This window comes from Callithrix jacchus, chromosome 17 (assembly GCF_049354715.1).
Source record: "Callithrix jacchus isolate 240 chromosome 17, calJac240_pri, whole genome shotgun sequence".
NCBI classification, from domain to species: Eukaryota; Metazoa; Chordata; class Mammalia; order Primates; family Cebidae; genus Callithrix; species Callithrix jacchus.
The window spans coordinates 43,014,763-43,038,577 of NC_133518.1; the positions used below are offsets into that span (position 1 = coordinate 43,014,763).

The window sequence follows — 23,815 nt, forward strand, 5'->3', positions numbered from 1 at the left end:
ACACAACTTGCAATTTTTGGTAAGGAGAAGTAAAATAAGTGCATATCTATTAAACTATAAAATGTCTATGTGCCACTGAAGTGATCTCAGGCGCCTCTTGTGGTACACATACCCTGGTCTTAGGGGAAATGGCTCCTGCTGCTGCAGCCAATGAAGAGTCATGGAGAAAGGATGGAAGCAGAAGCAGAACAAGGAAGATGGTGGAAAAGAGGCCAGGAGAGCACGTGACAGCAATGATGACCCCAAACACATCTCTTTTTTTACCAAGTTGGTCCCATGAGCTCCTCCCAACCATGAGAGGGAGGGGAACGACTGGCACTCAGTGGACCCAGGGCAATCCCTGGGGGTGGGTTAATCACTACAGGTATTATTCACTCTCTGGCCTTGCCCACTTCCCCACACTCAGACTCAGACCCTGATCATGCTCTCTCTCTCCCTCTCTCTGTCCTGGCATTCAGGGGTAGCCTTGGTCTTGCCTCTATAACTACAAAGAAAGGATGGAAATAAAAGACCAATTGTTAATATATGAACCTCTTAGGTGACATTTTTGGTACTTCCTGGGAAATCACCCTTTGCCGTCACCTCTGGTCCTTCCAGGGTCATTGCCCACCCCCGCACTCCTCCTCACAGTGCAATTTATCCAGGCTTACGTGGGTGTGCTCTCGAGGTGGAGCTAGCAAGGGAATCTGAAGGGTAGTCGATTCTCTTCCCAGACTGCAAAGTTTCATTAGGAAGGAACAAATGATGACTGTTCTGCAAGGCCGCACAATGAACTGCTTTCTCCTAAAGCCATGCCCTTTACCCAGGAAGAGGCCAAGCACATTTATCAAGTCTCTGCATTTGCTGCAGAGAATCCGTGGTAAACAGAGCAAGAAGGCCCACACTGTCGCCGAAGGCCTTCAGAAGCCAGTTATTTGTTTATTTGTTTTTGGAGACGGAATCTCACTCTGTTGCCCAGGCTGGTGCCATCCTGGCTCACTGCAACCTCCACCTCCTGGGTTTAAGCGATTCTCCTGCTTCAGCCTCCCAAGTAGCTAGGATTACAGGTGCCCGCCACCATGCCAGGCTAATTTTGTATTTTTAGTAGAGGCAGGGTTTCACCATGTTAGCCCGGCTGATCTCAGACTCCCGTCCTCAGGTGATCTGCCCACTCAGCCTCCCAAAGTGCTGGGATTACAAATGTGAGCCACTGTGCCTGGTCCCAGAAGCCAGTTTTTTACACAGAGCCCTGGGTTGCCTGGTTGCCTATGATCCAATTTTGCTGTGGCAATTCATTATGTAAAGTGAAAAGGTAATTTATTTAGTTGGGTTTGGATTGGCCTGGATAATTGCCAAGGACCGATTCTGTGGCCATGCTATGGTGAACATGTTTGTTGTCTACCTACAACTTGTGTCTTCTCTGTCCATGCTCATGGAACCTCAATTTTGTACAGCTATTCAGTAACCATGCTACCACTGTCAATGGATAACTCTCGCAGGGGCCATCCCTTTCCTCTTTGCCAGGGATTGGGCTATTGTGAAGTGCTGAGGGTCTATGAGGAAGGGAGAGGGTCCTGTCATGCTGCCTTTTCTCCTTGCTTTTGGACTTGTGTGAGGGCCTGATACTTGGACTGGCTTTGGCCTTCTTCTGGCCATGAGGGTAGATATTACAAACAGAGTTGACAGGTGTGAACAATGACCTGAGTCTTTGTTGACACAGCTGGGCTTTGGAATTGCTTCCTTTGGGACACCTTGTTAAGGCAGTTTTTCTGTGGATTGCAGACCATAGCATCCTAACTAATACAGATATTTCCAGCTGACCTAACACAATCAGCCACAAAACAAAGCCTTCAGCAAATAGTAGATATCAACACTCTGCTTTTGTTATGGCTTCGGGCAAGATGCTGGACTCCAGAGGATTTCTGACTCCTTTTGATCGTGTCATTACACTACAGAGGAACTGGAAATTGAACAATCGGCATCAGGGAATCCCCTTTTCTGTCAAGACCACAGTCCTTTAATCTCAGAACCTGCTTCCTTTTTTGTTTAGTTCTTTTTCTCTCCCTGAAGGATTTGGAACAGAAATTCATCCATCCATGTATCCATCCATCCAATCTATTGAACCCCCTCCATGTGAGCATTTCCCAGAGTCAGGGTGATGGGGTCTGTGTGCACTGTGATGACTGTGGCAGTGCTGTGGACCATGGACTGCAGGCTCTTTGATTCACATCCTTCTCTTCCCAGAGCTATGCTCTTCTGGAGGTAGCCTCAGAGGCAGTTCGGGAGAACTCAGCCTAACAAAGATTAATCCAGTGCCAATTATGCCAGGGACATGTGTTAGGTGTGGGGAAAAAGACATACTGCAATCGTGATATAGGAGATATTGCATCAAAACACGCAGAATGAGTTTTGCTGACTTAGAAGAAAGTTTCTAGGAGGAGACTTAAGAAATGCTGTCTCAGTAACATTTACTTGACAAATGAGGACACAGATTCAGAGAGCTTGTCACTTGTTTTACATATGTTAAAATTCATTAAGCTGCATGCAAGATTTGCATGCTGTACTGTGGGCATGTTTTACTTTAGCAAAAAAACAAAAAGCAACAAAAGAAAAAATGTCCTAAATATCTCTTACCACCACTAAAAGAAAATAATAAAGGCACTTCTTTGAATAAAGGGAATATTAGTGATATTTTACACATCTTAAATTCACAATATTGGGAATGGTCTGATTAATTTGTATTTATCATTCCTCTTCTGCTAGAATTTCTGCTGAATCTTCAGTTTCAACTTCATTTCTAATAAGATGCTTTTAAGTATGTGTTGTTTTTTGCAGACAACATAGGACAGTTATTAACTGATAGGACAGTGTTAATCTTAGATTTCAGATTTGTGCCTTGCGATTGCTAGTTCCCACTTTGGGTCAGGAATGGTCTCAAAGATTCAGAATGGCCTACACATTTGCAAGGGGACAAGCATATCACACATCCATTGCCTAAAGGCTGTAAGGTGCAATGACCTGGCTGCTCAATTACCTGGTGCCTGGGTGGGGGACACGCCATATATCCTAATGGCTTCTGTTGTTGGTATTCTCACCTGGCCTCTGAGGCCGGCAGCATCTTGGCCCTGGCCGGTGTATGAGGCAGATGCCATCGTGTGGCAATTCAATGATCTGTAGGTGCCCAACTGCTTCCTCCCACATTTTACAGTTTCTTCCCCTCCACTTTTAACTGGTGAGGAGCCCTAGTAGCATCTCTTTGCTCTGATGGTGGGCATTTAAGAGGACTGGCATGTCAGTCCGTTACACATAGGTACTGTCTGTGGCTAGCTCTTGTCCCACAAGTGGCTTATAGATGCCTCTCATATGTGAGAGCTCAAAAGGTCTATCTCATGGAGGTAGAGAGTAGAATGATGATTACCAGTGACTGGGAAGCAGGGGTGATCAGAGAGGTTGATTAATGGGTACAAAAACACAGCTGGAAGGAGTAAATTCTAGTGTTTGAAAGCACAATAGGGTGATGATCATTAACAATAATCACTGTATATTTCAAAATAGCTAGAAGATTTGAAATGTTCCCACAGGAAGGAATGATAAATATTTGAGGTGCCATATCATGGTATCAGTTCCTCCTCTATGAGGGTCTTTGTACGTTACCTCAGGCCACGTTGTGGGGTGTCTGTGTGTGTCTGTGTGTGTGTGTGTGTGTGTGTGCATGTGCATGGGCTTGCATCCTGGGGTGGGAGTCTCCTCTCAGTCATCCAGGCAAGAAGCAGATGGATTAAGTTTATGATTGGGCTAAACCTGGAAAATTACAATCCAAGGTTAAAGCAGACCACTGTTCTTCTGTGTGTGTCTTATTCTGAGTATTAATGTTAGAGTAAACACCCTTAGGTTTGGGATATCAAAGCCTACTACTGAAAAAAACCTGCTGATGCCACGCACACACTTGATTAGTGCAACACTGCCATTTAGCTCCTTCACTGAGCTAAGCAGCCATCAGGTTCAGGAGAGGGCAGGGGAAAGGTGGGCACGGCCTTATTGGGATGAGGCTGTCCTGCCGCTGACTCCCAGCCGGTACGGCAGTGACCTCTGCTGGCAAGAGTTTCCTCTCCAGTGTGCACAGAGAGTAGGAGTCCCTTCAGGAGTCTGTGGTTCAGCAGTGTTCTTCAGAGAGATGCCCAAGACTGATGCTCAGGGAGAGGTGCGACTGGGCTTTCCTGCTAAAACTGTCATGAAAGGCTGGGGTTACGCAGCCAGGCGCTGAGACAGATCCTTACCCTTGCTTCCATGGGCTTCTTCTCAAACACAGATGGCTTCTTTAAGCTACTCATTTTCAGATCTAAACATATTTCTTTAAAAAATTGTTCTCTAAAGGAACAAAACAAGTGCTGCTGGGCACAGTGGTTCACACCTGTAATCCCAGCACTTTAGGAGGACGAGGTGGGTGGAGCGCTTGAGCCCAGGAGTTCAAGACCAGCCTGGGCAACATGGAGAGATGCCATCTCTACAAAAAATTTAAAATATTAGCTGGGTTTGGTGGCACGCACCTGTAATCCCAGCTATTCAAGGAGGCTGGGGTGGGAGGATCGCCTGAGTCCGGGAGTTCGAGGCTGCAGTGAGCGGAGATTGTGCCACTGCACTCCAGCCTGGGTGACAGAGTGAGACCCTGTCTCAAAACAAAAACACTGTCTCAAAACAAAAATAAAAGCAAATATCACCCAAACAAGACCCTGAAATTTCTTGAGAATAACACATTTATAATCTGACAAGGTGATGTGAAAACTTTCTCAAAATAAGTTCACTTTTGTATGTGTGTTTAGGGGACAAGAACTGAAGCATCCTTTACAAATACATAAATCCTCATATCAGCACACCACATCTCACCCACGAGTAAGTGTGAAATGCTGTTGTTGGACAAGGCCTGGGCAGAACTTTTTCTCACCTGTCCTGGCATATCTGTAATGGAATACTCTGGGCTAGGAAGCTGGACAGCCAAGTTGAAGCCATCGTGATGGCCTTGAGGGTCCCCCATGCAGAGCAACCGACTAAGCAGCTCATGTCCCTGTGGGACCACGTGGTGGCATGTGACAGCCGTTCCCAGCCCACCTTCCCTTCTCTGTTCACTGTGTTTGTCCTCGGGGGTGGGGACAAACTTCTTCTTACTATAGGGCCCATCTTCTACTATAGGGTTCTGTCCCTGTAGCCAGAGCTCATTGGATCATGGGGGAACCAGTGTCTTTAGTAGGGGTGGGGATGGAGAGGTGTGGATTCCTTTGCCTGCAAGGTTCCTGTAGGGGTGGCTAGCATCTTCCATCTGCAGGCAGGGAGAGGCAGAGAAGGCTGATGATTAGCACAGACAGGAATGAAGAAAGGTGACACAGGGGGACACAGAGATGACAAGTGGTAGAGGGAGGGAAGTTTTCTGCTTCCTGTTTCCAGCTTTTCCCTGTCCTCCCTTAGGTTCTATCTTTTTCCTTCCAACATCCCATTTTGTTTAAGCAACTAAAGATCCCTAAAACACAAACTTCTGTTAGTTTGCATTTAATACACAGCAGAAGAATTCCATAAAGTTTTACTTGAGATCTCAGAATTTGAATTCTGTTCATTCCAACTAAAAAAACCCTCAGAATATTATACGGCCTCTGTTCATCGTATTTTCTTGATAAATAAGAGTTAAGCAGAAAACTTTTTTCTCTTTATTTACATCTCTATTATAAAAATATGTCCAAAATGTAAACAGAAAATCAAAAGATTTAAAACAACTTAAATGTCAATCATTAGAAGATAGATTAAATATTCATACAATGTCCCATGATTTGAGGGAGCCTAAATAAATTCATACAGTGGAATACTATGCAGTCACTAAAAGAATAAGACAGATCCAACTGGGCGCAGTGGCTCACGCCTGTAATCCCAGCACTTTGGGAGGCTGAGGTGGGTGGGTCACAAGGTCAGGAGTTTGAGACCAGCCTGGCCAACATGGTGAAACCCATCTCTACTAAAAATACAAAAATTAGCTAGGCATGGTGGTGGGCAGCCTGTAATCCCAGCTACTCAGGAGGCTGAGGCAGGAGAATCGCTTGAACCCAGAAGGTGGATGTTGCTGTGAGCTTAGACTGCACCATTGCACTCTAGCCTGGGCAACAGAGTGAGACTCCACCTCAAAAAAAAAAAAAAAAAAAAAAAAAGAATAAGACAGATCCATATGTCCCAGCATAGAAGGTTTTCCATTATCTATCGTTAAGTAAATGAAATAAGGTATTGAGTGGCATGTGTAGTGTGCTCTCATTTATATACAACACACACAAAAAAAGAAAAAATATGTAAGTTTAAATGCACACACACACACACACACACACACACATGCTTAGATATACATGGGCTATCTATGGAAGGACACCCAAGATCTGGTAACAGTACATACTTTTAGGAAGAAACCTGGGGGCAGAGTGGGAGGGAGACCAATTTTTCTTTGTATACCCTTTAGTAGTATTTGAAAATCATTTTTCTCTGTACTTAGCTTTTTAAATACATATATAACACATAAGTACACACAAATGCATTATCTCTCTTTCCACTACAATTACAGGGTAGTCATTTCTCTTCATCATAAGAGTTCCTGGAATGTAGGGTAGGCAGATCTTCATATATGTCTGTGCTGGTTGGTTCACCTATTCTAACATGTTTGCTTTCATGCATAAAAGCCATTGAGTGGCCAGGTAAAGGCAGGGAGAAGTGAACGCTGGTGTTCCTGGAACCACACAAAGTGAGGGCAGAAGGGAAACGTGGAGGGTGTGGTCTGAGCACCAGTAAGTTGATAGCTGAGGTTGAGGACCTGCCAGTCAGTAAGCTGGGGCTGTCATTCCTGTGTGGATTGTCATCACTCAGAGCAGTGGAGTCCTTGGACTTGGGCCTTCACTTCCTGCACTGATTAAATGGTGAAGACCAGACCTTCTCTCCAGGTTCTTCTGAATCAGCATGATAGTATGTGGTGCAGGGCTTGGCTCAGTTAGCCTTAGCTGGATGTAGCGTGTTCTGCGGTCTTTTTGATAAACTTTCCTTAAATGTGTCCTGAAAGGAGGTGTGTACTGTATTAGTAGAGATTCTAAGTGTCGACTCTGATGTTAGATGTCCCAGAGGTGGATTCAGACTCTGCTCTTGACAGGAGGTTATTATTCGAAGTATTTCTGCTCTCTTTGAAGACTTTTTTGGATGGGGGGAAATAGGGTGTTTTCACTCTGGTTTGGAAAACTTGATTCCACTCAGTGTGGATATCTTTGTCTATCAACTGGGGAGAACCAGTCCAAGACTGAAACTAACACAGAGGAAAGTAAGAGAGAAAAGGGACAGAGAGTGAGGGATTGAGAGAGATATTATATCATTTTGCCAGAGCCCTTGAATTCAGCTTTGCTTAAAGCCAGCTATGTCCTCCCCATATCACGAACAATCGGGTTTTTGTCTCTGGCAATTGAGAAGGTCCTGACTTAGTTTCTTCATTGTATTCACATGCAAAAAACACTCGCTAGAAACCAGCTTATGTGCTTTCCTCCCACCAGCCACCGGCCACCTAATCCCGATTTCAGATATGGTCTGAAGGTGGGGCTGATGAATATGAGGGTGATGGGTTGTCTCTAAAGGAAACTCAGATGCCTTCACCCATAGAAAAGGACTCAGCAGGAAAACATGTAGCTTTCCTCCACATCGGGCAGGATGTAGTGGAATAACTTGTACAACACTGTTTTTTAGGGCGGACTCTGTTAAAAATTCTGGGAAGCAAATGCCTTGTGTGGGCAGCTGGAAGCTGTATGGTGTGCTTGGTTTCCCAGGAGGCTTTTCAGAGAAATGAGGGTAGCAGGAATGTCTGTGAAATCACTGAAGGATTTTAGTGGGGCTCTAGAGATTGGGTCCCAAGGTTCTTCCCTCCATTTTCTCAGGCCAGACTTCTATGTGGCCTAGATGTTTCCTCACTGCTCAGGAAAGCCATGTCCTATTAGTTGTTTGAAACTGAGATTGGCCAGTTAGTTCTACTTCTACCATGGCTGTTGATGTTCCCTCCCTTTCTGAAGAGTCTCTTCCCTGTTAGGGTGACTCATCATCCTGGTTTGCCTGGGACTGTCTCAGTTTTAGCACTGAATGTTTTTGCATCTTGGGAGATTCTTCAGTGCCAGGCACACCAAAGCAGCTGGTCATCCGGGGTGGTGAATCGGCACTCTTCACGGATGATTTGCATTTGACAGCAGCATGCTGACGCTGGGAACACAGCGCTAAAAGAGCAAGCCCAGGCTGGGCGCGATGGCTCACGCCTGTAATCCCAGCACTTTGGGAGGCCAAGGCGGGCAGATCGCGAGGTCAGGAGATCAAGACCATCTGGGCCAACAAGGTGAAACCCTGTCTCTACTAAAAATACAAAAAAATTAGCTGGGCATGGTGGTGCAAGTCCCAGCTACTCAGGAGGCTGAGGCAGGAGAGTTGCTTGAGCTCAGGAGGCAGAGATTGCAGTGAGCTGAGATTGTGCCACTGTACTACCACCTGGGTGACAGAGCGACAGAGAGACTCTGTCTCAAAAAAAAAAAAAAAAAAAAGCGAGCCCAGAGGAGCTCACTGGCTGACAGCAGAGGCAGAACTGAAAATGACTAAAAGCAGGGAGCTGTGGTGGGGCTAGAGGCCAAGGCAAGCAGAGGTCTAAGGGGCTGTCTCATACAACACTACAAGGGAGAGGCTTTTGAAGGGGCCTTTGAATTAGGTATTGAGAAATGATCACGTCTGTGGATGGGGCTGGGATAGGGATGGGAATGAACATTTCAGCACGGTCAGGAGCTTGTACACACAGACAGTGTGATGAGAAGCCAGGCATTTTGGAGAGTGATGACAGCCGCCTCCCTCAACATTTGCAAGGCGGGGAGCAAGTGTACAGATGGAGGCGTATATATAATGTGTCTAAATATTTAAAAGTTATAAATCAGGCTAGCAAGTTCTTAATTAAATATATTCGACTCTCCTCCCTTGACAAATATACCTCTGCAGCAATCTGGAAGACCATGTTGGAATGTAGAAGTCTCTGGCATTTCATGCTGGAATGAGATAGCAGGCGAAGAGGTGGGTCAGATCTTCTCCCACCCACTCCTCTCCTCACCCTGCTCCCTCCCAGGCTGCTAGGGGCCTCAGGCACACATGTGGACGCAAAACTCCATCACGAACTCGTCTACAACCCCCGCGAACAGCTGCCCTTTAGCTGTCCCAGGGGTGTGGCACTGGCAAGGAAGTGGCCAGAGCAGGCCTTGAAAGTCTGCAGGGAATTCTCAGGTTCTGGGTACCTGAGTGTGGTCTCTGGGGATGGTGTGGACTTTGGGTGGGCACATCACTATGGGCCCTGCAGACTCCTTGCCCCATGAGGTGGGGCACTTCTGGAGGAAGGCCAGCACAGGGCCCTTTTGCCTTGGTCTGAGAATGATAGTGAGTCCTGAGCAGTTCCTGGTGGCTGGAATGTCGTGTTCAGCAGGAGCAGCAGCAGAGGAGGCTGATTCCCGTCGTGATGAGAGACAATGAAAATGGTGGCCCTGAATTCTACCTCTGGTCTTTAGGAAAAGTAATGTCAAAAATGATGGAGTTTGATTTGGAAACAACTGGGAGGCGGCCTAATGCTATTCCACTCACCACATTCATACAGATGTCGAGCACGTCCAAATCAATGCATGGAACCTGCCTTTCTGGCCCTGAAGTTCTGAGAAGCTAGATGTGAACAGGGTCTAAGCTACCCGCTGTCTCAGGTTGCTAGAATTCCAGAGAGAAACCAACCACTCCAGAGGTGAGTCAGCTTCTTTCTGGCAATACTCACTACTCCTGCGACATGACTCACCTTTTTGAAGGAGACATGTCATTTCCTTGTTCTTCCATTAGAGGGAGTAAATGTGCATAAAGTCATTGATGACCCAGATTTTAGCAGAGGACGCTGATGGAGCTTGAAGATCCTTTCTGAAGCTGGTCTACACTGCAGATTTGAACTCCTTGGGCCAAGCCTTAATTTCTCCCATATATGACCCCTTTGAGTATTTGACTAAAGGTTCCAGATTTTAATTATTTATAAGGAAAAATAACACACACATACCCCACCCACCGACACCCCTCAACTCTTTTTTTTAAATTGTACTTTAGGTTCTGGGGTACATGTGCAGATCATGCAGGATTGTTGCATAGGTACATACATGGCGAGGTGGTTTGCTGCCTCCATCCCTCCATCACCTACATCTGGCATTTCTCCCACAACCTCCCCACTCTCCACTGTCCCTCCCCTAGCCCCCACAAACAGACCCCAGTGTGTGATGCTCCTCTCCCTGTGTCCATGTGTTCTCATTGTTCAACACCTGCCTATGAGTGAGAACATGCGGTGTTTGATTTTCTGTTCTTGTGTCAGTTTGCTGAGAATGATGGTTTCCAGATTCATCCATGTCCCTACAAAGGACATTCTTATATTTTCATTCTTTCCGGATTGGAAAGAGAAACAAAAGTATGAAGGCTTCCACTTGCCTTGGGCCACAAGAGATCATATTTTCACCCCCAACATAATAACAGCTTTGTTTAGATAGTCTTTGACATTTCCTAGTATTTTTAGAATTTCTTCCTTTCTACCCTGAGAGGTAACTCCAGGACTCCCCAGTTCTGTTATGAATAATGCTGCGCTCTTTACCACCTGACTCTGCTGTCAGAGGCCGAGCTGTGTCACTGGGCTCCAATCCCTTTCGCCTCTCTTAGCAGGCTCTGGAACTCAACTGCCTGAGATTAACTCTGTTTATCCACATACCAGCCGTATGGCCTTGGGTAGGTAATTTAACTTCTCTGTGCTTGGTTTTCTCATTGGGAATTACCCATCATTGTAGCTTACCTCTGAAGATGCCTGCCATCAATTCCTTCCCTCCTTTTAAGTGTCTGTGACTCCCCCATTGAGGAACATAGTCTACTCCTTCACTCCTTGATACCGGGCTGGGCTGTGGCTGCTTTAATGCCAGCCTGGTCATGCCTTTAGATGACCCCAGCCTCATCACCATCTAACTGCAACTTTGTGACAAGCTCTGCCCAGTTGATCCCAGTCAAACCACAGAAACATGTGAAATGATAATCAATGGTTGTTTTAAGCCACTGTTTTGTGACAGTGTACAGCAAAAAGATAACCACACTAAATACTGATGGCAATGATAATCATGTTTCCCTCACGAGGTGATATGAGGATTAAATGAAAATTAATCTTCACTAGATGCTTAGAACAGTACCTGGAAGTACTAGTTGCCATAGAGAATATGTTGAATAAAAAAAGGAATGAACTAAGACTCTGAAAGTGTCAGGCTAATAAGCACTCATTTTCAAGACAGGACAGTATTTTTTAATTGTTTCAGTTCTAGGTTCTTCCAAAAAATACCTTTGTCAATGTGGAATCAGTGGGCAGAGATGAAAACGTCCTGGAGACCCAAAGGCTCAGAGTTGGTCCTGTCTGGCCTGGCAAGCCCCTTAACCCCCCTGTGCTTCAACGTCCACAGCTTCCAAATAAGACGACCATCATGCCACAACAGGACTGGCGTGAGGGAGGAAGCAGATAACAGTTGTGCAGAGCTTCGAAGAGCATAGACTCTAACGTTATTGAGACAGCTTGTTTCTGAACCCTCCATTTGTGCCATTCTATCAGACACTGAGGTCTATACTTCTCTGGCCTCTTCTCTGCCTTGGTTTGTTATATAGACTATTATCTGACTCATCTTTCAAATGCAGATGCTCCTTGACTTATGATGGAAGTATGTCCCAATCAACCCATTATAAGTTAAAAATATAACAGCATAAGGAAAAAATGCATTTAATCTACTTAATCTACCAAATAGCTTAGCCTAATCTAAGTCTTATATATGCATCAAATGCTTACTTTGACCTGCAGTTGGGCAAAATCATCCAACACAATGCCTATTTTATGATAAAGTGTAGAATAGTTCATGAAATTTATTGAATGCTGTATAGAGTGAAAAATGGAATGATCATATGGGCACTCAAAATATGGTTTCTACTGAATGTGTGTTGCTTTTGCATCATCATGAAGTAAAAAAAATTATTAGTGGAAACCTCAGAAGTCAGGGGCCATTTGTATTGGTGTTTTCTGGATTCTTCCTTTTCTCTACAAGCCTCATGAGGGATATCTTGCACTCCTAGCTTCAACAATTCTAAAACCCAAAGACTATCCTTGATCTGTCCCTAGCCCTCACTTACCATATACCATCAAGCATCAAGTCCTGCTGATTCTCTCTCGTATCTCCCAAATCCTCCCCTTTCTCTCCAGCTTCACTGCAATTGCATCACCTGTTAAAGTAAACTACCTCTCGCCTAAGGATGCCTTCATACTCAAGTCTGAAATGAACTGCAACCTTAGTATGGAAACTAACTAAAAGCCTAAACTAACTAACAGCTGAGTCTCAGTTCAGCAGCTGAGCTTCAGCCAATCTCAGGCAGCTGACTGATTCACATAAGGCAATACACTAAGCTATAGCCAATTAAGCTGTCTCTATACCTGACTTCTTCCATTTTCTTCTTATAAATGCTCCCTATATTGTAGGCTGGAGTTCTTAAAACCTATTCTGGTTCTTAGGGGTGCCCAATTCACAAATGGTTCTTTGCTCAGTTAAACTCTGTTAAATTTAACTTGTTTAAAGTTTTTCCATTTAACAAATCCAAGCCACTATCATCTCCAGCCTGGACAACTGCAGTAGCTTCCCCACTGCTCTACTTCCGGCCACTACTGTCTTCCAAGCCATTGTTTACATTTCAGCCACGGTGACTTTTTTATAATACAAAACTGATTAAATATACCTCTTCTTGTCCCTACCTGCTTTAAATAATTCAGTGGCTTTCTGATGTTCTTGGTATAAGATCCAAATTCTTAGCATGACCTTGAAGGCTCTGTGCAGTATGGCTCCTCTCCTCTAGTCTGATTTTAAATCAATTTCTCTCGCACTCTGGCCACCACTGGCCTCCAAAGAACTGCGTTCCCTCCACAGGCAGCCCTTGATATCTGCCAGTCCCTCAACCTAGAAACTTTCTCCCCTTTCAACTCTTATTCATCTTTCAGACCTCAGCTCAAAAGTTACTTCCTCAGGTTTAGATCTGAAAAAAAAATTACTTCCTCAAAGACAGCCTACCTGGAACCTCTCAGCTAGATTACATTCCCCCATTAGATGTCCTCAGAGCACCATGCAGCTCCTCTTCATATCCTTTACTATGGTTGTAATTAGTTAGCTTTTTAGCCTTTTGTGTTCCCCACTATGTCACAGGCTCCAGGGACTGTTTTGCCCATTCTTGTACTGCCACCTCAAATATATTTTGAATGAATGAAATACAACTTTCAAATCCATACCTCAAGTCAGTCTCTTCTTCTGAACTTCCAACCCAGGTATCCAGTTTGTTGCCAACACTATCCTTACTAATTGCTCAGGCCCAAACCTTGGTGTCATTTTTGATTGCTCTCTTTTTCAACCCCTGGTACCTATACCATGAGCAAATCCTATCAGATCTGTCTTCAAAATGCATCCAATATCTCAGTCACACAGAGTGCACCTCCTAACGGAAGAACATAACTCAATCTAGGGAGTTGTCTTGTTTCTTCCTAGACTGTAAACACATAATTTCTTAGGAATGAAATTGCAAAGGGGGAAAAAATAGAAAAACCTATTGAAGACAGATATATCAACTATTTGTAGTTTAGGACTTTAGTTGAATTCTGATTCCAATTGTAAAAAAAAATTTATGTCTCATCATTATGAGACAACCAGAAATTTTAATGAATGGAACTTGATATTAAGGAAATGTTAATTTTTAAGGAATTATAATGGTATGGTTATATTTAAAATGTTGTTTACCTTTGTAGAGATACATACTGACATATTCACAGATAAAATGGTATGATGTCTACAATCTGCTTCAAAATAAGACAGTGGAGAAGGAAATTAAGTAGGTGAGGGTATTGATGGAACAACATTGGCTGTGAATTGTTGACTGTTGAATGATGGGTGCACCAGGCTTCACCAAACTATTCTACTTTTGCATAGGTTGGAAAATTTCCATATTACAGAATTAAACAATATATCTCCAGAATGTGACCCATTTCTTAACCATCTCCACTACTCCCACCCTCTTCCAAGCCACTGTCACCTCTGGCCCATACTGCCACAGCCTCCTATCTGGTCTCCCTGCCTCCACCATTGCCCCGGCCTGTGGTCTATTCACCACACTGCAGTAAGAGTGATCCTTGTAAGCGCATCAGATCCTTCCCATCTTGCTTGGATGTTGTATTACATCTCTCTTGAGCTTACTTCCTATTACCTAGCCCCTCCTTTGCTCGCCCACTGCCTTATGCTATCATGATAGAGGTCCAACTCAGGCAAAGCCAAGGCCCTGATGCTATGTCCCATGTGCCTCTCCAGGTTCATCATCCCAAACCCCAGGCTTTTAGAACAACCTACATCCCCCCCACCCCATGGTTCCTTTGTTTTAGTCGCTCCTCTCTGGACCTGACCCCTTTGGCGAAGCCCAGCTCCACCAGCCCCCGCTCAGTACCACTTCTTTCTGCTTTGGTTCTAGGCCTCTAAGAGCTCAGTTTTTTTTATAATCATCTATTGTCTCATCAATCTCCACACCAGACTTAAGTTTCTCAAAGGCACAAGCTATCTCACATCTCTGTAGTCCTAGTTCAGCAGTAAAAATTAAGTATCTTTTGAATAAATTACAATTTTACATAAGTTAGCATTATAATTTTTTTTGAGACAGAGTCTTGCTCTGTCGCCCAGGCTGGAGTGCAGTGGCATGATCTCGGCTCACTACAACCTCCGCTTCCCGGGTTCAAGTGGTTCTCCTGTCTCTCCAGTAGCTGGCATTACAGGCGCTCACTGCCACGCCCAGCTAATTTTTTGTATTTTTAGTAGAGATGGGGTTTCACCATGTTGGCCAGCCCATTCTCAAACTCCTGCCTCGGCCTCTTCAAGTGCTGGGATTACAGGCGTGAACCACCACATCCGGCTGCATTAATACCTCCTTAAAATGTCTGTTTACCAGTTTCTCTAATTGGAATAAAATACTTTTGCCTATAATCACATGTAAGTCATACATTTAAAAATTATTGTGAAAAAGTGATTTTGGAGAAAAACATTCTATATAAAATGGATGTTTTTAGATGTGACTAATGAAATAAAAATATAGCATTTCTAAGTAGTTCTTCCATTTGTCTAAATTTAGAGTGAATGTTCTAAACTGCACACCATGCCAACTTGCCTGCTCACTGACCACCTTGCTTGAAGAACTGAGTTACGAGGCACGACCTAGGGAGGGAGCAAAGGAGGCTTCTCTCTCCAGAAGAGAAATCAATAGCTGGTCAAGATTTGGGGAGGGTGAAGGTGATGAATTCTCAGATATGGAGGAAACTGAAGTGGAAGAGCTGTTGCTTCTATAAAAAGAAACTGATAGACACGGATGGGAGTGGAACCAAATCAATTGGTGGGCGATGAGGAAAGATGAAGAGCAGTAAGAATGAAAATATCCGAATGGAAAAAAAGTACTAACATTTTTGTTTTATGCTTTTTCTCAAATGTTGCAAATTCTTTCTATATTAAATCTGTTGTTCTAGATAATGGAATTAGTTTTAGCAGATAACAGTTATCAAATTTTTGGTGAATCTGGTTTGAATTGCCCTTCCAATACAAAATTGATGCTATTGGCCAGCCACTGGTAGGCCTGGCAGTAATTTTCTGTGTTGGTGGTGGACTATGCTGCCTGAGCCACTGACATCCCCTCTCACATTGCCCACTAGGACAAACTGCAGGCATTTGCAAGATGGTTAGCTAAGTTTAGGAGTAGAGTCTGTGACGATGGAATAGATCTTTTTTAATGTGAAAATTGCCAGCTTATAATACCATTACATTATAATTTTACTCCATATCCTTAAAAAGTGCACACATTTTTACTGATTTTATAGGACAATCTCCTGAGATATAAGAAAAGCCCAATTCACACAGCCTCCTTTCATCCCGTTCCAGGGCAGTCACTGCCATCCTAAAGCTGCATTACTTTAGCATGGCTCCTCTTTCTTCATACTCTGTTCAGTTTCTATTAATCATTTTTCTCCACAGTGTTGAGAAGGAACAGAAACACGGGCTTTGGAGTCAGGCAGACCTGGGTTAGAATCCTGGCTCTGGTTGTGAGACCTTCTCAAAGTCACTATAAAATGAGGATAGGCCGGGCGCGGTGGCTCACGCCTGTAATCCCAGCACTTTGGGAGGCCGAGGCGGGCGGATCACGAGGTCAAGAGATCGAGACCATCCTGGCCATGGTGAAACCCCATCTCTACTAAAAATACAAAAAACTAGCTGGATGTGGTGGCATGCGCCTGTGGTCCCAGCTACTCGGGAGGCTGAGGTGGAAGAATCGCTTGAACCCAGGCGGAGGTTGCAGTGAGCTGAGATTGTGCCACTGTGCTCCAGCCTGGCGACAGAGTAAGACTCCGTCTCAAAAAAAAAAAAAAAAAAAAAAATGAGGATAATGAGGTCGAATTCTGTTGTGTGTTAATGAAATACTTATGTTAAGACATTGCCCAGTGCCTGGTACTCAAAGTCATTTGTTTCCTCTGAATGAGTGGAGCAGAATGCTTCTGGGAGAGCATTTCATTCTCTGATTTATCATAAGATCAGGCCTATCCAAAACACTCAAACATCCGAAGACTTCAATCTCTTTTATTCTTTTTTTCCTAATGTCATAATCCACTGGACTCCTAAGCATGTAAGTAGGTACCATGGAATGTAAACAAGGAAACAGAAATGTACTGAATATGTGGAAACAAAGCTGTGACACACAGATGAAATAGCTACACTAAAGAAAACATTAAAACATTTAAAAAGAGACTTAATGTAGGAATAAGCTATTTTAATCAAGCAGAAAACAAATTTATATCCATTATTTCTAAAAATAAAATTAGACTTTTCCAATCCTTAACATCTGCATTTAATAATATCTTCTAACCAAAATACAGATGCTAAAACAGCAAGTTACATTATATCTTGTACAGCATACAGTATGTTCACTGTTTACACTTACTTTAATTCTACTTGGTCATGTACTCAATGCATAAACATCACTCAATAAAATTTTCACAATTAACAAAAAAATGTGACAAGGCTGTCTTAAAATGGCTCTGCTATAAATTGTATAGAATATACAGAATTACAAAGTCAAGTATTTTTTTATCAAAATATACACCCCTCCCTGAAACTAACACAAGCTATCAACATTTTAAATGAATACAATTATAGAAAATATTTGCAAAATTATTTTTTCATGTATAAATATTCTGCCATATTTACTTTGGTCTAGAATTATCAGCATACAAGTCCACTTAAAAAATATCCACATGTAAGGACCAGGAGACATCACTACAGGTAATTTTATATTTGGGGTTAACTCAAATCAGAATGACTAGATTACACAGTAATTCTCTTTCATTCATATTACTGAAAAAAATTAGTGGATCACAGGATTTCTTATTCAATATTCTAATTATCAATTCAAAAATGATTTTCATAAGCCCTTTGTGACTATCTCTTTAACAAAACCCAAATGAATAGTGTAGGGTATACATATATACAATGTATAAAATAAAGTTGAATTTGCTTGCATTTTCCATTTTTCTCTACTTATATAATACTGTATGTAAGTGAAAGTAGATGAACAAAAGATAAATGCAGATACAATAGTGGGGTTACTTAACAGCAAGGTACTACAGTATTAAAAGGTCAACTTTAATCATGTCCTTTCCTGGGTGTTTAAATGCTTTCTTACCCACCCAAATCCACGCTAAGTCTTCTTCACGGAGACATCACACTTGTAGAGAGAAAATTGAGTCCTCTGAACTACTTCTTCACAATGATAACCTTCCAACCTTCGATAACCTTGGGTTTCCATCTGTCAACTCCAATGAACATGAATGACTGCAGGTCATGCTGAAACTGCAATCTGGATTCTGCTCACACCGGTGATCAAAGGGTAGAAATGTTTTCTCTCTCCCTCCTATTCTGGCAGTTTAAAGAAGAATCATGAGTTCCAGCTTTCCAGGAACCTAGTCCACATGATAGAATATACTGTAGGGCAACTAGATTTGAGGATAATGTTGATGGTGTGGGTCAGTGTAAAAGAACATTAAAAAAAAACTTCAGCGGGTTTTTAGCAAGGGGTGTAGATGCTGCAAATATGAAGACAGAGCAACTGGCTTTGTTGAGTCACATAATTAAGGGACAGAACCATGTCACTCCACATCCTACCTCCCCATCCCCTAAAAACATAGCTACTGTTTTAGGCAAGGAAGGTCATCCCTTCTTCCTGCCCACTCAAGTCATTAATGAGTGGGGTGGAGGGTGGGGTTCTGTTGTCCTTTTGCTTTATACTAGTCAGTACTTGTGGGCTGCATAATCTCCAAGAAGGCTAGTAATTGTAGGGATTAGGCAGTCATTTTCAAGTGCCTGGGAATTCACTACTGCAGTGTACTTTACACTAAATCTCTTAGTCCTTCAGTGGAATGGGAGATGGCAGTTTCCACGTGAACCCCTAAGTCTGTCTGGAATAGACAGACCCCTACCATCCATGGCCTTATGGTTGGAAGACTGCAGAGAGTTTTGGAAGAATCTGACCCTCTTTCATTCTCTGAGGTGAGGCCATTGCAAAGTAACATGCAGCACAGGTAATCACAGGTAAATTCTGGGAGGGCTTCCCCCATAGATAAGGCATGACCTATGTTTTCTGTGAATTGAGTAGACCAGTTCTAAGAACAGCTCAGCCATAACTTCAAGGGAACAGCATTCCACCTAAAAGCATACACATGCTCTTAAATCATATTCAAAATGCTTTCTACTGATTTTTACATCAGTCCTCATTATTTGCAGATCTATTGCTCATCATAATTCTCTACAGGGGATACGGACAGTTAAAAGTCATAGTGATTTATATATGTATTTTACAAGGTTTGTGTTGCAGAAAAGTAGTTCTACATAATGTACGAATGTCCTACTTTAGGTTACTCATTATGCACATAATTTCAGTTATATTGTTTAAGTATTTCATATGTATCCATTAATTTAAACAAATTTTAATAGCGCAGAAGCCAGATGGGAATAAAGACCGTCACACAGCTCATTACCACGTAACATGTTTACAAAGGTGCCATCTTCAGGATAGCTGACCCTTATTTTCTCCAGTGACTAAAGACAGTTCAGCAGCCAGTTCTGATTAGCAATTATTAGAAAGTTTTAAATTAGGCTAAAATTAAATTCCTCTTTTCACTGGTAGAAATACCACAGCTAAGAACTTCATTAACTTTCACAAGATACTTGGGATATTGGAGGATTCAGCTATTTTGTTTCTGTGCACTTTGCATAAAGTTAATGCTAAAACCCAAAGTAGATAGATATTAGGATCCTTTTTCTGGAATTTTCACAAATGAGGTTTTTTTTTTTTTTTTTTTTTTTTACATTTCACTCCTTCATGACCGTTATGTGAACAAAATTAAACTAAACTTAAAACAAAACTAACTAAAAAAAACACCAACTATATTTTTGAAGATTTATCTAACTCTTGCCATTCAAAGGACAACATTTTCCACACTGGTTGGTATGTTATCCTTTTGGTCATTGTCTTCTGAATCTATGAAATGTTGATTCTCCAAGGGACTTGAGTATTCGTGGCACATATCACCTGTTTTCTCCTGCTGGCTTGGGCTTTTGAATAAGTGTTTCTTTTGGTGCATTCCAAGGGCAGCAGCTGTTTTGCAAATTTTGGGGCACTGGAAGCAGGCATAGCCCTTCCCATTGTGCTCCCGAATATGCCTCTGCTCATGATTCCTTTTTGTGGAGAGATACAAAAAACTCTGAAAGCAGAACTGACAGTGGTAACGCTTTTCTCCGGTATGGATTCTTTCATGGATTTTGAGGGTCTCATTCAAGGTGAATGCCTTGTTGCAATACTGACAGACAAACTCCTTTAAGCCCAGGTGGATACGTTCGTGTTTCTGTAAGTTTCCTTGCACTGAAAAGCACCGTCCGCAGGTCTTGCACTGGTACGGCTTCTCCCCGGTATGACACCTCATGTGCATTTTGAGCGTGGAAGGGCTCTGGAACTGCTTGGCGCAGAGCTCACAGGCATAGGGCCGAGAAGTAAGATGTCGGTGGGGCCTTCCTGGGTGTCCAGCCCCCGCTGCTTTGTCTCCATCACAGAGTTCACACTGCAGCTTGGGCATCTCTTTCGTTTCTTCTTCCTCAAAGGCTTTATCCTGAGGAGACTTCCCCACAGCGCAATCCAGTTCTGCTGGGTACTTAGATTTATGGCTCGGGCTCCTGTTTCCGTACTCCTTCTTCCAGTTTACTTTCCTCATTTTTCTCAACTGCCTGGATTTCTTTTTGGGTTTGTAGTTGTAGTAAGGGCGCCATGGTTTGTCAGTGGAATCCTGGTCACTTGCATCATCGAACACTTCACTCATCTCCATGCACTCGGATTGGCACAGTCCAAGCGGGCTGTCTCCACTGGGTTCTGGGTCATTCCCCTGTGGCAAAGGCTCCTCCTGCATCTGATACTTGGGTCTTCTCCCTCTTTTATAAAACAATTTAGATCCTAGAATGTGCCTTTTCACAATGGCTTCATTTCCAATTTTCACTGTTATTTGGCAGAGGGGTGCAACGTTACTATTTGTGGAGGTTCCCGGAAGAGCAGGCTTTGCAATGTAGGTTTCAATTTTGCTGGTTTCTTCAGCAGTATTTGTGGTTTTGCTCAATGATCCTCCAGGATCAGCAATGTATTTTGACTCCTCCAGTATTTCTCCCCTGTTATGTGGTGTAGTTTTCTTTTTCTCCTTAATGCTTTTGGGCCTGCTTGCAAACCTATCCACTTTATCCGGCTCAGGTTTACTGTCATCTTTCAAGGACTGACTGGCAGCTGGGTCTGAAAAGGCTTTGTGGTTGCTGCTGGTCATGGCAGCAATGGCATTGCTGTGCATGATCACCGATGAAAACTGGCTGCTGTGCACAATGACCGAGGGTGCAGAGCCACTGTAGCTGATCACAGAGGTGGCATTCTCACTGCCATTACTCAAAGATAAAACAGGTACATCCCCTGCCCGGAGGTCAGAACTGACAGCATTTTCAGTGGAAGAAACTGACACCTCAGTTGAATAAAAGTTATTGTCAAGATCAACTTTCAATGCCTCCTCTCCCCATTTGGTGCCTTCTGCATTTTGAACATTGGCCGAAGTGGGTATGTCCTGACATGCAGATGTTTCCAATGGGATGGCTGGACTGTTGGTCAGGGTGTTTACAGTATCTTGGAAATTCAGCGTGGGTAATTCAGAACTGTGTGGATTCTGAACAACATAGGTACCAGCTGCAGACTCATTCATTTGACTATTCTCTCGTGCATTTTCATAGGAAGAATTTCGATAGCTCTTATAAGGGGCTCTCTTGCATTTCATAGGCAGTAGCCTATAAAGTTTATATGGATAGACACTAGGCTTCAAGCCTCCATTTGCTGTTTTTTTACTGATGGAAAGTCTGTGATCAATGGCATGGAAAGACTTCTGATGATTTTTGAGTATATAGTAGGTCATGAAAGTTTCAAGACAGAAAATGCACTGATACCGTCTTTCTCCTGTATGCCAGATTTCATGCCTTGTCCTGTATTCAGCCAATGCAAATACTTTGTTGCAGTAATGGCAAGGATATGTTCTTCTCCAGGAGTGAACATTTGCATGTCTTCGGAGGCTGGATAAGGTCACGTAACTACGTTTGCACACAACGCAACTATAGAGCATTTGCCCATTCACAAATTTAACCATGTGGTCTGTGTCTGGCAAAGTACTTCCAGTACTAGAAAATTCACCAATCCTATTTTCAGATAATAAAGGTTCTGAACCTGTGAATGAACCTCCATTCTGTCCAATGGTAGGATAGTTTTCTAGAAAGCGTTGGTTTTCTCCAGGAATGGGCATGTGGCTTGACCTCATGCAGATCTGTTCATGCCGATCCAACCTGTTCAGGGTGGTGAACTCTTTGTTGCAATACTTGCACACTAAAGGCTCCTGGGTTGGCTTGTGAAGCTGCATATGGGCACTGAGCAGAGTGCTGCTGTCGAAGGCTTTGGAGCAGCAGCTACAATTGTACACCAGAGGTGGAACCTCTGCTGCTGGCGGCCCGGGAACATCAGAAGATTGATTTTCATCTTCCCTGGAAAAATGGACATCTCCTTCGTTGTTTGGAGATTTCGAACGAGCGAGAACTGCAGCTGGCTGTGGACTTCTTTCTTGACTGACCTCTAAGTTGGATACTGGAGGGGGTGGTATATTTTCTGTTGCTGAGTCAGAATCCTGCGGTATGGAGAACGTCTTCGGCTTTCGGCATGCTTTTGGTTTCGCTGCAAGGGTGTCACCATTTTCTCTCCCTGTGTTCCCAGGTGAACTGCCATCATGTTCACGTACAGGCTGACTTCTGTAAGCCTCAGCTACGGAAGAAACAGCGTATGAGTGCTCGGCGAGTGTCCGGACAGGCTCTACCTCATGGCAGACGTCTGTCCTCTCCAGGCAAAGGCTAGCTGTTCTCATGGAGTCGGAGACCTTTTTGAAACTTGGCCTCAAGTCCAGCGGGGAAAACATGTTATTACTATTTTCTGTTTCGATGATGGAAAATGCATTTGTGATCCTTGGCCCATTAGTGATGGCTGGTTCTTCATGCCTTTTTTCACTTTTTTCTTCTTTGACCACTCCCTTTTCAGTAATACAGAATACATAAGGACCCGGGGAATTGGAGAAGTTGCGATCCGTAAGGTCTTCCAAGAATGATATTCCCAGCTTTTTTCCTGCAGCTGCAAGATCAGTGACTGTTTCCTGTCTTTTGACAACGACTGTGGAACTGTAGATATAATTAAGTATTTCAGTAAACACTTCAGCTTTGAGATCGTCCAGCTCCAGGACGTGGCTGGAAATACAGATTGTGTGGCTCCAGAAGATATTTTTAAAATACAGGCTTGAAGCTGCCAGAACATTGCTGTGGGCTTTAAATTTGGTATCTTCCACAATGATAGTGACATCGCATAAAATGCCCCGAATGCGCTGCTCATTTAAGATGGAGAGCACCGTGTCACTGTGAAAGTCGTCCTTGAGGTCCCTGGAAAGGGACATGACTGTCATCTGAAACGAGAGAAGGGAAATGGTGAGAGACTCTTCCACAGGTGGCTTCTTTATTTCTAGACTATTTTCCACTTCTGTGAAAAACTGTTCTTGCGTATGAAAATTCAGGTTTTTATCTCATTCTGTGGATGCTCCTGAGACTCGAGTCAACATTAGAAGCTAAATCTTTTTCTTGCCCCAGCCTGTTTCTCATACCATTGCTAATAGTTGTTGTCATTGGAAATCCTCCCAGAACTCCTTCTCCTTTTCTCCAAAGTTGGAGCTATATATACATGTCCAAATTTGGAGGGGAGGAAGTTTTTTTTTTTTTTTCCTGAAATATTAAAGGTCTCATCATCACTCAAGGCTGCTGCTTTGAACTACTATTGCTGGGCAATGCCATGGTCCTGCCACAAGCTTCCAGCCTATTTTCAAAGAGAACTCTGATGATCCAGTCATAACCATGAAGCAGGAAAATGGCTTTTTTTTTTTTTTTTTTGAGAAAAAGTATCACTCTGTCATCCTGGCTGGACTGTAGTGGCGTGATCTCCGCTCATTGCAACCTCTGCTCATTGCAACCTCTGCCTCCCAGGCTCAAGCAATTCTCTCACCTCAGCTTCCTGAGTA

General features: G+C 43.3%; 1 protein-coding gene across 14 annotated transcripts in view; it reads right to left on the reverse strand.

The window, feature by feature from the left end:
• Positions 1-16,896: 16,896 nt before the first annotated feature.
• Positions 16,897-23,815, reverse strand: part of ZBTB38 (zinc finger and BTB domain containing 38) — a 96,523-nt gene continuing 89,604 nt past the window's right edge. For all 14 annotated transcript variants that reach the window (XM_035277711.3, XM_035277704.3, XM_017965790.4 and 11 more), the window contains one exon: positions 16,897-23,209. In XM_035277711.3, coding sequence (XP_035133602.2) covers positions 19,622-23,209 — 3,588 coding nt within the window. In that variant the 3' untranslated portion in view covers positions 16,897-19,621. The remainder of the gene's footprint in view (positions 23,210-23,815) is intronic.